Source organism: Harmonia axyridis, chromosome 1 (genome assembly GCF_914767665.1).
Source record: "Harmonia axyridis chromosome 1, icHarAxyr1.1, whole genome shotgun sequence".
Taxonomy (NCBI): domain Eukaryota; kingdom Metazoa; phylum Arthropoda; class Insecta; order Coleoptera; family Coccinellidae; genus Harmonia; species Harmonia axyridis.
Window position 1 is genome coordinate 10,454,047 of NC_059501.1, and position 14,294 is coordinate 10,468,340.

The following is a 14,294-nucleotide window of genomic DNA, read 5'->3' on the forward strand; positions in this document are numbered from 1 at the left end:
AAATATCTAATCATATATATTTCAGTTGTTGATTAAATTTAACCACAGATTTCTCTTATTGAATGAAATACTTTTTTATGTAAAGTTAGTTCCTCTTCATTAGCATTTTATGATTGAGTTATGTAATTTTATAATTTCTAGGTGCCATTGTGCAAGAGGCTTCAAGGGCAAAAATTGTAACGAATTGAAATTCTGCGAAATTGAAACTTGTCCGAAGGGTTCAGATTGTAAAAATTTGGAAGACGGCTTCGAATGTATCGCTAATGCTTCATTTGATGCTACCTCTAAACCCCTAAGATACAGTTTAACGATTTTACCAAACTCAACAAAATCGGTTGATCAAATGCAGATAACCTATAGAACTAGGTCTTGGGGAACTGTTTTCTTTGCAAAGAGCAAGGAAGATTACTTTATTGTGTTTGTATATCACAACGATATAGTAGTTGAGTGGAATTTGGAAGGAGTTATGGATAGTAGGAAGTTCAAAAAAGACAACTTTGAGGGACAGTGGTTGACTCTACTGTTGAAGTTTAAGGATTCAACATTCAAAGGAGGCTTCCTGGAGAATGTTAATGATGAAAATCCAAACTTTGAAGTACAAAATTTCAGTTCAAGTGCTCTTGTTCAGTTGCTAACCAAGGGTGAAATATTTATTGCTGGCAGTGATGAGAAAACATTTGATTATCAACAAGTGATTGACGAAGCAGACAATATGACAGGTTACATTCCTGTTGACAGTACGACAGAAATATTTAGTACGAATTCTTTGGAGAGTTTCGATGTCAGTAAAGATGAAGTTACCTTATACAAAGTGGATAAAAATAAGAAGACTGATAAATTCAAGGTATGTGGTTTTACTTTTCAATAAATTTCAATATCTTTTCGAGTAGGTCCAACCTATATTGAGCAGAATGCATTTCTCATTGTGTTTATGTAGGAAACTCCTCTTAAATGGCAAAACCAATTTCTATCACTTTTGAGTACTCAATATAACTCAATATAACTCAATATAAGTTTGAAATTTAAAGTTAAGCTATTCTGCTTTCTATTTTTACAGGGTTGTCTAGGAGAGATCCGTATAGGAGGTTTACTATTACCTTTCTTCACCAATAAAGAGCTAAAATCTAACAATCATTATTCTCAAGAGTTTTACGAGCTCATTTCTGAGACCAAACCAGAAATAGACTGCACTTTATGTTACAACTCGGACTGCTTTAATCAGGGTCAGTGTATCAGTCCAACAGAAACATACAAATGTGATTGTCCAGCTGGTTATGCCGCAGATGATTGCTCTATTGATATTAACGAATGTTTGAATAATCAGTGTCAAAATAACGCAAAATGTGTGGATTTGGTAGCCAAGTATAGGTGCGATTGCCAAGTAGGATATGAAGGAGAGCAGTAAGTGTTGAATTAATTTCAGCATAATTCATATTGGTACTAATACTTCACTTTTGAATTCTAGTTGCGAAATAGATATTGACGAATGTCTTAGCAATCCTTGTCGACATGGAGGCAGTTGTATTGATTTAATAGGAACTTTCAAATGTAATTGCCCTGAAGATTTTGTTGGGAAACAATGTGAAGCCCCTCTACTCATTACATGTGATAATAAACCATGCAAGGATGGTGCTACTTGTCAGACTGGAACAAGTAAGTACTAACAGATTTGCACATTATTTTTCACAATTTGAATATTTATATTTGAAAAATATTGTAATACAAAACTTTTTTCAGACAAAATAACTGGTAACAATTTCACATGTATATGTACAGAGGGTATGGAAGGACCCTTGTGTGACACCCCATTCTGTCAGTTGAAAGACTGTGAAAATGAGGGAGAATGCAACACAGAGAAAGAAGTACCTTTTTGTAATTGCAAAGAAGGATTTGATGGCAAATATTGCGAGAACAATATAAACGATTGTGTTTTGCCTTCAGGAGAAAGCCCATGTCAGAACGGAGGTGTTTGTATTGATGGGATAAATCAGTACAAATGTAACTGTACAGGTACAGGTAAGGACAGGAAGTGTTGTCCAATTCAATTGCCCTAGATTAATTTCAAACTTTGATTGAATTAGTTTTATAACTTGAATATATTTAATAATGGTGTTTTTAATTGTTGCTTATTATCCTTTAATGTTTTTATGGATGAATATCATATTATTCATTTTTAACCTTTGTTCATAAAGTATTATTTATTCATTATTGTTGAAGGAGTAAGAAGATTTTTTGATGAACATCAATTTCTATAATTTGCCACTTGTCCTGGTCACTTTAACCATATTCCCCTACTTTTTTAATAATCATTATTAAAATTAATGCGTTATTTTGTTTTGGTTCAACTTTTGGTATTACTTGATTACCTTAGTGTGAAATCACTTTCAAATTGCTCTGCTAATACAGTTTATTTTTTGGTACTGTATCTGAATCTGAAAATGGAATGAAAAGTCATGATAGTCCAGAATTTTTTTGAGAGCTGTATGAAAAATATAGGGAAATTCAGAAAAGCACTGACATGAAGTCAGGAATGCTTGTGGCTTGGTATACTTGTTCAAATTTCTTGTAATTTTTCACGAAATTATCCTCATAGATCCTCAAACTCAATTAACTTGCAAAGTGACAAGCTATGGAAACGTTGAATGGTGAGATTCTGCCAACACAATATATTCATCACTTTTTAGAAATTTATTTTTGAAGAAACGAAAAAGCAACTGATGCCATCTTTAAAGAGAAAAATATAATATATGTTTAATTTTTCCCATTTCGATCTACGCCATTGTAATGTATGGACATAAAATCATTAAAGAAGAACATTATGATTCTAAATTTTATTTATGTCGCATGAAAACTATTTTTTTTATTGAAATTCACAGTTTTTTTTGATCAATATTTTTTGCTGCTTGTTCTTGCCATGAACTGGATATACCATGAAAATTCTGCCCTTTTTACATCTTCTTGCATATGGGCACTTTTTTCACTCAAAAAAATTGAAACATTCAAAACATATCAATCCGTTTTCTGAAAGATATTCTGTAGTTCAAGGTGTTATATTAGAAAGACGTGATTTTTTCTTAGTGAAATAACATGCCTGAATTTTTGATTACTCATTTTATCGATGGACTTACACACACAATTTCAATGAAATCTGACGGGTATAGTTACTATGGTAGGGGTACCGATTATTAATGTATCAACCGATAATAAAATAGTAGGATCTCACCACTGGTGACTGAAAACAGATCGTGCCCATTAACAAACGTAAACGAAATATTTGAACATTTAACCTACCTTGAACATTTCAAGTTTATTCTGTTTGTTTCTCGGCTAAAAATGCGGAAATTAGGGACAATTAGCAAAATCGCCTGGATCATGGGCTCAAACAATGATTTTGCTGTTTGGGAGATGGAAATGAATGAAAAAATAAATGAATGAATAAATAAATGAATGAATAAATAAATGAATGAATGTATAGTCTTTTAAAAATACTAACTGCATAATGAAAATTCAGTTTTAAAACGCTTTACTAAAGTCAGGACATTCAGAATTATTTTCTTTTACAAATCATCACGAAAATACAAATCTGAAATTTTTTATTATTTCATTGTAGATGAACAATATTTACCATAGTGGTCAGAGTTGACTCTCTAAATCTTCTTTAACAAAATTCAATTCTTTGTAATCAAACTATAACTATAATTTTTTTATTAGCTAAAGTCTTATTTAGCTTTTTCCGCCGACATTTACTATTCAATTGTACTACATTTTATTATTCAATTAAGTTTTAATTGAAACTTTTTCTATTTCACTATTACTTCTTGAATATTATTCACAAAAAAAATTATACTCAATCATTTTTGCTATAGTACCTATACAAGCTTAACACCAAGATAACTATACAAAAAACTTCAACTTCTATAAGTACAATGAATATGAGCAATATAACACACCAAAACATGTTGATAGATTGATAGAAAAAATTATCAAATTCTTCTTCAAATGGTCTTAATAGTAAAAATATTGTTCTAGGATTCAGAGGACCCCAGTGTGAAACTGACATTGATGAGTGTGAAGACCCACTAGCCTGTGGGAAGGGAATGTGCCATAATATCCCTGGAAATTTCAAATGTACATGCCTTGATCCTATTGGAAAATGTGGTCATGGGTGTATCTTGGACGATCCATGTTTTGGTGTCAACCCCTGTGTCCATGGAGATTGCACATCAGATTGCAGCGACAAACCTGCATACAAATGTCGATGTAGAGATAGCTATATTGGTGTTAATTGTACAGAATATCAGGTGAGCCTACTTCTCGCTTTTTTTAATAGGTGTGAAGTCAACAGTATTTTTTTTTAATTTATTTATTATTATTATTTATTTATTTATTTTATTATAGTATGGAACTAATTTCAATGAAACTGATAAAGGGTGATTTTCTTATTTTATCATAATCACAATTAAAGAATTTCAAACTATACTTGATGAAAAATCTAAGCTCATTTGGGTAATTATTAATAAAAAATAAATAAAAACACAAAATGAAAATAGAATTATGGTTTGAAATGAATTTGGTGCGAAGAAATATGAACAACTCGAAATTGGTCCAAATAAAATGAATTACTGCTTACCTTTTATACTTTCTACTGTTTCATAACTCTTTGAAGTCGTCCTTGCAAGGAAGGAATGAAATGGAAGCTAGCAGGTTCCATTACTCACCTTCTTGTTATATTTTATCTCTATTATGCTTTTGTTTGAATTGACTATTGTTTTTTTACTTCCTTGTATGAGAGTTATTGTTGTCTAAATTATCATTCTCTAACGAGGTGCAAAATATGAGATAACATGTTATTGATACTGATTAGTTTTCGTTCTTTCTTAACAAGATTCTTTTCAATCATGTATTTAGTGTATTGTAATTGATTTTGACCTTTTCTTACAGCTTGCTGCCAGTGCTGGTGATGGTGGTTTTAACATACTGTATGTGGCTGTACCTTTAGTACTAATTGTATTTATTGGTCTTGCCATTGGATTGGTAATATTGGTAAATGTAGCTAGAAGTAAAAGAGCAACTAGAGGGACATACAGTCCAAGTGCCCAAGAATTTTGCAATCCTCGAGTGGAATTGGACCATGTTTTGAAGCCCCCACCTGAGGAAAGACTTATATAATGACAGCATAAAGGAATTTTTACCAACATGATTCATACGTAATGTATTTATAATTCCTGGTTTTCAGTGAGAATACGCAATAATTGCATTTATCGGTTTCTCTATTCATCTAGGAAGTGGATGAAATATTATAAAGTTATTTTCAATTTGAAATTTCAAATTGAAAATAATTGTTATTTTTTATTATATAGTAACCTAGACTTTTTACGTTGGACAAAATGTACTTAATCCATTTTTGGAATTTTTTATCTTCATCTCTGATACTGAATGAAGTGATTTTTCAGTATTGTTAGGAACATCATAGTATTTATCTCATATTTTTGCTCATTTAATTAAGTAATAATTTTTTGATCTTTTAATATTCTTCTTATTGAAGCAATAATATGCCAGACAAAAGAATTTGATGCTCACCAAAAATAATGGAATTGTTAATCAAATATCCTTGTAGTTGGATTGAACACTTTAGTATTGCAATTATTCAGTTATAATTGATGATGATCTTTATCGAACAATTTAATTTATTTCTTATTGTATATAGACAGTGATATTAATATTTTTTTTTAAGCCTAATTTGAATTATAGGTACTTTTTTTTTTATTTTTAGTTGCGTAAAAGTCATTGGACTTTTAACCAGACCAATTTATATTGTTGACTATTGTCCCATTTTTTAAAATGAATGTGATAAATCTATTGATTATGACCATAAGATTTTGCACTTGAAGATGCTTCCCATAAAATAAAAATATAAAATATAATAATATTACACCAAAGCTGTATATATATTTTTATAATTAACAATTGAAAACTTTTATATTATAAGACAAGTGTATTTATTTATTCGATTGAAGTGACAGAAATAAAAAGATTCTAGAATGTATTTTATTTCTTCTTCATTCTGAAACTGCTTGATCATACTTAACCTTGTATAAATTCAAAATCCTCTGGATGTCTTGAGCCCACATTGTTTTATATTTCTCGTGAAGTTTCCAGCAGTTTGTTTTGTGATTTTCGATTGTTTCAACGACCTTTTCGTACATGTTGAAATTCTTTTTGATTGATTCCTACAACGTTTGTGAGTATAAATGTGATAACAATACAAAAAGCTTTTGTAGTCAATAAACATATACAGTTGAGAGAATCGAGAGTTGACTATCTAAAACGTTCAGATGTATTTTCAAAATTTTTGATCACTAAAGTGGTACCAATGCCCTCCTTACTAACGAGGAGTTTTAGTGTCACATGCCACTTAATTTCTTTGAACAACTCTATTTTTTCTTTTCGTTTTAATTGTGTTTTACAATTTATACAAATGATAAAAATATTGATATTATATTGTGTATCAAAAATGTTACAAAAATGACTTAATTAAGGTGAATAAGTGCATTTGAGTGATAAGTAGCATTAAAAAAAAGACAAAATCAATCAAAAGTAAAAGTGATGTGACAGTTTTTTTGGATCTTGTGACACATATACAGAGAAACTCATATTTAAGTGTGCGCAGTGTAGGGTATATTCGAAAAAGGTTAAATTTCCATTGGAACAACCCAATCCGAATATTCATACTAAAATTATGAATCTAAGAAACCAAAAATATTTTTGTCCCAGAAGGGATCACAAAGCATCCTTTATTTATGACAGACTCAGAATGGGCACCAAAATTGTTACCTACCTCTATATCAAGATGATCAGAACTTTCTAGAGAACTCGTGCTTTGGGCAACATTTGAATATGAAATCAAACATTCTGTAGGTATTGGAGCTGTCTTTTTATACTCTTGAAGTTTTCTTTTCAAATCTGAATATCGAAACATTGTATTAATAATTCAATTGATATCTGTTCTAGTAAGATTTTAAATTCTCAAAATTATTTAATGCTATATTTACCAATTTCGAAATCTGTTTGGCACATCCTGCTTCCACAGCAATCATCCACAGATAATATCTGTTGAAGAGCTTCTATTCTTTCACATAATTTGTCCTGCAATTCTCTACTAAGAGCAAGAAGTGTAGAACTACCTCTTATGCAGGAAAGAATTTTTTCCATATCGAGAAAAATAGCTTCAGTTTTAATGCAGTGGTGTTTTATTGATTCCTAGAATATCATAAAAAGCTGGAAATAATTTGGAATAGATATGTTTTTGATATAAAAAGTAGTTAGATATGCGAAAATGAAAAAAAATTAGAGGGGGCACCCGGGTTTGAACCGGGGACCTCTCGATCTGCAGTCGAATGCTCTACCACTGAGCTATACCCCCATTTGGCATTTTGATGGAAAATTGAGTAAAAAATTTCATATTTTTGCCTATAATTTATGAAATAATGCACTGACCGCACAACTGCAAGCATTTTCGTAATCTACATAGTCGAATCAATCAATAAAATTACACAATATTCCCATGAAAGAACTTTTATTTTTCAAAAAATTTTAAAGGGTCAGGTATAGAAAATTTTACGAAAATTTTTGGACAAAAAATTTTTCAGGTGAGATCGAAATTCGGCTAATCAGAGATCGTAAATTATGGTATCGCTCCCCGATTCTTCGTAGAACTCCCGGTTTTGGGGGAATTTGAACTCGAAATTTGGGAAAAAATTGAATTTGCCTCTAAAAATCGTTATATCTCCTGAATTATTCGTCACAGATCCCTCAAATAAAAACGTTTTCAAACTTCAAGTTCCGCTCAAAAACAAAGTGGAGTTTCAAGTGCGTAGCCCATGGCCAGAAGAAGTGGCAGCTTCGGGAAAATTATCAATTTTTTCTTTGAAAGTTTCATATTTTTGCCTATAATTTATGAAATAATGTACTGACCGCACAACTGCAAGCATTTTCGTAATTTACATAGTCGAATCAATCAATAAAATGACACAATATCACATGAAAGAACTTTTATTTTTCAAAAAATTTTTAAGGGTCAGGTATAGAAAATTTTACGAAAATTTTTGGACAAAAAATTTTTCAGGTGAGATCGAAATTCGGCTAATCAGAGATCGTAAATTATGGCATCGCTCCCCGATTCTTCGTAGAACTCCCGGTTTTGGGGGAATTTGAACTCGAAATTTGGGAAAAAATTGAATTTGCCTCTAAAAATCGTTATATCTCCTGAATTATTCGTCACAGATCCCTCAAATAAAAACGTTTTCAAACTTCAAGTTCCGCTCAAAAACAAAGTGGAGTTTCAAGTGCGTAGCCCATGGCCAGAAGAAGTGGCAGCTTCGGGAAAATTATCAATTTTTTCTTTGAAAGTTTCATATTTTTGCCTATAATTTATGAAATAATGTACTGACCGCACAACTGCAAGCATTTTCGTAATTTACATAGTCGAATCAATCAATAAAATGACACAATATCACATGAAAGAACTTTTATTTTTCAAAAAATTTTTAAGGGTCAGGTATAGAAAATTTTACGAAAATTTTTGGAGAAAAAATTCTTCAGGTGAGATCGAAATTCGGCTAATCAGAGATCGTCAATAATGGCATCGCTCACCGATTCTTCGTAGAGCTCCCGGTTTTGGGGGAATATGAACTCGAAATTTGGGAAAAAATTGAATTTGCCTCTAAAAATCGTTATATCTCCTGAATTATTCGTCACAGATCCCTCAAATAAAAACGTTTTCAAACTTCAAGTTCCGCTCTAAAACATAGTGGAGTTTCAAGTGCGTAGCCCATGGCCAGAAGAAAATTTTTGGATTTTGAAAATTTTTGAATTCCAAAATTTTGGATTTCAAAACTTTTGGATCTTGGAAATTTTTGAATTTCAAAATTTTGGATTTTGAAAATTTTTGGATTTTGAAAATTTTTGGATTTTGAAAATTTTTGAATTTCAAAATTTTGGATTTTGAAAATTTTTGGATTTTGAAAATTTTTGGATTTTGAAAATTTTTGGATTTTGAAAATTTTTGGATTTTGAAAATTTTAGATTTTGAAAATTTTTGGATTTTGAAAATTTTTGAATTTCAAAATTTTGAATTTTGAAAATTTCTGAATTTCAAAATTTTGGATTTTGAAAATTTTTGAATTTAAAACTTTTGGATTCTGAAAATTTTTAGATTTTGAAAATTTTTATAATTTGAAAATTTTCGAATTTCAAAATTTTGGATTTTGGAAATTTTTGAATTCAAAACTTTTGGATTCTGAAAATTTTTAGATTTTGAAAATTTTTGGATTCTGAAAACTTTGGATTCTGAAAATTTTTGGATCTTGAAAATTTTTGGATTTCAAAATTTTGGATTTTGAAAATTTTTGAATTTCAAAATCTTGGATTTTGAAAATTTTTATAATTTGAAAATTTTTGAATTTCAAAATTTTGGATTTTGAAAATTTTTGAATTCAAAACTTTTGGATTTTGAAAATTTTTGAATTTCCAAATTTTGGATTTTGAAAATTTTTGGATTTTGAAAATTTCTGGAACTTGAAAATTTTTGAATTTCAGAATTTTGGATTTTGAAAATTTCTGGAATTTGAAAATTTTTGAATTTCAGAATTTTGGATTTTGAAAATTTTTGGATTTTGAAAATTTTTGGATTTTGAAAATTTTTGAATTCCAAAATTTTGGATTTCAAAATTCTGAATTTTGAAAATTTTTGAATTCCAAAATTTTCGATTTTGAACATTTTTGGATTTCGAAAATTTTTGGATTGTGGAAATTTTTGGATTTCGAAAATTTTTGAATTTCGAATATTTTTGGATTTTTGGGAATTTTTGGATTTGGAAAATTTTTGGATTTTTGAAAATTTTTGGATTTTGAAAATTTTTGGATTTCAAGAATTTCTGAGTTTTGAAAATTTATGAATTTAAAATTTTTGGATTATGAGAATTCTCGAATTTCAAAATTTCAGATTTTGAAAATTTTTTGATTTTGAAAATTTTTGGATTTTGAAAATTTTTGGATTTCGAAAATTTTTGAATTTTTGAAATTTTTCAATTCCAAAATTTTTGGATTTTGACCGCACAACTGCAAGCATTTTCGTAATCTACATAGTCGAATCAATCAATAAAATGACACAATATTCCCATGAAAGAACTTTTATTTTTCAAAAAATTTTTAAGGTTCAGGTATAGAAAATTTTACGAAAATTTTTGGACAAAAAATTTTTCAGGTGAGATCGAAATTCGGCTAATCAGAGATCGTAAATTATGGCATCGCTCACCGATTCTTCGTAGAGCTCCCGGTTTTGGGGGAATTTGAACTCGAAATTTGGGAAAAAATTGAATTTGCCTCTAAAAATCGTTATATCTCCTGAATTATTCGTCACAAATCCCTCAAATAAAAACGTTTTCAAACTTCAAGTTCCGCTCTAAAACATAGTGGAGTTTCAAGTGCGTAGCCCATGGCCAGAAGAAGTGGCAGCTTCGGGAAAATTATCAATTTTTTCTTTGAAAGTTTCATATTTTTGCCTATAATTTATGAAATAATGTACTGACCGCACAACTGCAAGCATTTTCGTAATCTACATAGTCGAATCAATCAATAAAATGACACAATATTCCCATGAAAGAACTTTTATTTTTCAAAAAATTTTTAAGGGTCAGGTATAGAAAATTTTACGAAAATTTTTGGACAAAAAATTTTTCAGGTGAGATCGAAATTCGGCTAATCAGAGATCGTAAATTATGGCATCGCTCACCGATTCTTCGTAGAGCTCCCGGTTTTGGGGGAATTTGAACTCGAAATTTGGGAAAAAATTGAATTGAATTTCGAAAATTTCTGGATTTCAAAATTTTGGATTTTGAAAATTTTTGAATTTTGAAAATTTTTGGATTTCAAAATTTTGGATTTTGAAAATTTTTGGATTTTGAAAATTTTGGATTATTGAAAATTTTTGAATTTCAAAATTTTGGATTTTGAAAATTTTTGAATTTCAAAATTTTGGATTTTGAAAATTTTTGAATTTCAAAATTTTGGGTTTTGAAAATTTTTGAATTTCAAAATTTTGGATTTTGAAAATTTTTGAATTTTCGAAAATTTTGAATTTCAAAATTTTGGATTTTGAAAATTTTTGGATTTTGAAGATTTTTGGAATTCAAAATTTTGGATTTTGAAAATTTTTGAATTCTGAAAATTTTTGTATTTCAAAATTTCGGATTTTGAAAATTTTTGTATTTCAAAATTTCGGATTTTGAAAATTTTTGGATTCTGAAAATTTTTGGATTTCGAAAATTTTGGATTATTGAAAATTTTTGAATTTCAAAATTTTGGATTTTGAAAAGTTTTGAATTTTGAAAATTTTTGGATTTCAAAATTTTGGATTTTGAAAATTAGATTTTGATAGGTTAGGTTCAACCTAACCTACTATGGTTAGGTTAGTTTAGTTTAACTTAGGTTAGAGTGATTGCAATTGATTTAGGTTTCATTAAGGTTAGGTTAGGTTAAATATAGGATTCATTATGATATAAAATATAAATTTCATCGGGAAGAATTAAATGAGAATCAGTTGAAAAAATATTGAATTTGTAGAAAATTATTTAAGAATGAATGAAAAGTATTAAGAATGAATGGAAAGTATTTAAAAATGAATGAAAGGTATTCAAAAATGAATGAAAAGTATTTAAATTGGCAAAAATGAATAGCAAAGGCCTATAAAATTATTATTCAGAAAATCATTAGAGGATATTGTTAGACCTTGACAATCAGCTCAAGGTCAAATTAGAGGATATTAGGTTTGACCTTGAAAATTAGGTTAGACCTTGAAGATTAGGTTAGACCTTGAAAATTGGGTTAGACCTTGACATTTAGGTTAGATTTTGAAAATTAGGTTAGATTTTAAAAATTAGGTTAGGTTTTGAAGATTAGGTTAAGTTTTGAAAATTATTTGTATTTGTATTTGTATTTGTAATGTCTACAACGAGCATACAATATTTTAACCCATCAAAACATACATGGGGTGTCATTAAAGTATAGAATAGCAAAAGCTGAATAATACATCTATATACACTAGACGGTATGAAAGATTTAAATAAAATATTCGCAGATATTATGTACAGTAATAGTATAAGACCATGGACATTTTTACATTTATGACAAACGGTTTAACATATAGGGTTTGTGAAATATTCGTCCAGTTCGTAGTAGGCTTTCTGCATCAGCTTCTTCTTGAGTACGTTCCTGAGTTTCTTTGTTTTTAATTTTTTGTAGTCTTCAGGTAATTTATTGTATATCTTTATCGCCAAGTAGTTGACACTAAGCTGCGTTGTTTTAAGCTTGTGGTGAGGAATGATGAGACTGTTTGCATTTCTGGTGTTGTATGCATGATTGAAATTATTTTGGAGGAGACTATCTTTATGATCGTGGACGTAGTTGACACAGGCAAGTATAAAAAGAGATGTCAAGGTTAGTATACTCTCCTGTTTAAATAAAGGTCTGCAGCTGTCCGTATTTCTAGCATTGCATATAATACGCAAAGCACGCTTCTGCTTGATGAAGATCCTTCCTTTTCCAGTCATGTCTCCCCAGGCTAATACACCATACGATATAGCTGACTGGAAAAGACCAAAGTAAGCCACTTTTGCCGCCTCCTTTCCAGCCATCTGCATCATCCTTCTTATGGCGAAGATACATTTTGAAAGATTCGCACTCAGTTCCTCTATGTGATATGAAAATTTCAGATCTGATTGTAGTTGGAAGCCGAGGAACTTCAGGTGCGTGGTTTCAGAGGATTTGGTCGAAAAACACAATGTCTGTGTTTTTTCAGGGTTCATTTTCATTTTGTTCGTGCTGAACCAGTGTTGAGCTTCCTCCAGCGTTGTTATATTTATCTCTTCCAGGTTTTGTTGGTTATCAGCAACATCCAGGAAGCTGGCATCATCCACAAACATAACTGTGTCTTCTTGTTTCACATTTGCAGGCAGGTCATTGACATACACTAAGAAGAGTATCGGTCCCATAATCGAACCTTGGGGAACACCACATGTAACTAGCTCCCAGTTAGAATGCTCTTCTCCAACCTGAACCTGCTGGTACCTATTATGCAGATAGCTCCCGACCAAATCTAAAGTCACCCCTCTTATTCCGTAAAATTTCAACTTCTCTAGGAGCAACTGGTGGTCAATACTGTCGAATGCTTTGCTGAGGTCACATGATGACAGTTTACATTTTTTCCCCTCGTCCATGGCCTTTGATTAGCTTAGATTTTGAAAATTAGGTTAGATTCTGAAAATTAGGTTAGATTTTGAAAAATAGGTAAGATTTTGAAAATTAGGTTAGATTTTGAAAATTAGGTTAGGTTTTGAAAATTAGGTTAGATTTTGAAAAATAGGTTAGATTTTGAAAATTAGGTTAGATTTTGAAAATTAGTTTAGATCTTGTAAATTAGGTAAGACTTCGAAAACTAGGTTAGATTTCGAAAATTAGGTTGGATTTTGAAAATTAGGTTGTATTTTGAAAATTGGGTTGGATTTTGAAAATTAGGTTGAATTTTGAAAATTAGGATAGATTTTGAAAATAAATGTGGATTTTGAAAATTAGGCTGGATTTTGAAAATTAGGTTAGATTTCGAAAATTAGGGCGTGGTCAATTATAGTGGGCGTCGTTTGAAAAGGTGGGCGGGGCTATAGTAATGGCCGTATCTTCGTAACGGGAGGTGCTACGAAGGTGCGGATGGTACCGTTGGATTCCCCGTCGATCCTAGATTACATTCCGAGAAAAAAAAATCATTGAGGTACATGACGGGGGTAGAGATAATGACACTTTTCCGAAAAGTGCCAGAAATCGCTCTAACCTAAGGAGATGTGACCTAATGAGCTAACATAATTCTTCAATATCTCTTATAGTTACTGAGTTACGTTATTTCTTGAGAACTATGGATCGTAGCGAGATGCCGATGGTACCGTTGCACTCTCCAGGACCGGAAGCAACTTTTTCGACGTTTTTAATTTTTTTAAAAACCTCAAAAATTTCGAGAACCGTAGGTCCTAGCGAACGATTTCGGTCATTTTTGAGATCCCCTCGACCGTACCTTTCGTTTGATACCAAACTTGCAATTTTTTGGGTTTGTTTACATTTTTTGAAATCATAATAACTCGAAAACCGTTGGTCGTACCAGGTTAGATTTTGAAAATTAGGTTAGATTCTGAAACTTAGGTTAGATTCTGAAAATTAGGTTAGATTCTGAAAATTAGGTTAGATTCTGA

At 30.4% G+C, this 14,294-nt stretch overlaps 2 protein-coding genes and 1 non-coding gene across 6 annotated transcripts in view; 1 reads left to right on the forward strand and 2 right to left on the reverse strand.

The window, feature by feature from the left end:
* Positions 1-6,046, forward strand: part of LOC123689002 (protein crumbs) — a 33,751-nt gene extending 27,705 nt beyond the window's left edge. For 2 of the 3 annotated variants that reach the window (XM_045627782.1, XM_045627785.1), the window contains 6 exons: positions 142-844; positions 1,058-1,401; positions 1,466-1,653; positions 1,738-2,016; positions 4,030-4,301; positions 4,942-6,046. In XM_045627782.1, coding sequence (XP_045483738.1) covers positions 142-844; positions 1,058-1,401; positions 1,466-1,653; positions 1,738-2,016; positions 4,030-4,301; positions 4,942-5,169 — 2,014 coding nt within the window. In that variant the 3' untranslated portion in view covers positions 5,170-6,046. The remainder of the gene's footprint in view (positions 1-141; positions 845-1,057; positions 1,402-1,465; positions 1,654-1,737; positions 2,017-4,029; positions 4,302-4,941) is intronic. The other variant, XM_045627783.1, reaches the window with a different exon arrangement.
* Positions 5,983-14,294, reverse strand: part of LOC123689003 — a 30,297-nt gene continuing 21,985 nt past the window's right edge. For both annotated transcript variants that reach the window (XM_045627787.1, XM_045627786.1), the window contains 3 exons: positions 7,053-7,260; positions 6,839-6,963; positions 5,983-6,230 (listed from right to left, as the gene is read on the reverse strand). In XM_045627787.1, coding sequence (XP_045483743.1) covers positions 6,060-6,230; positions 6,839-6,963; positions 7,053-7,260 — 504 coding nt within the window. In that variant the 3' untranslated portion in view covers positions 5,983-6,059. The remainder of the gene's footprint in view (positions 6,231-6,838; positions 6,964-7,052; positions 7,261-14,294) is intronic.
* Positions 7,352-7,423, reverse strand: Trnac-gca. The gene has a single exon. It is a non-coding gene; the product is annotated as a tRNA-Cys (tRNA).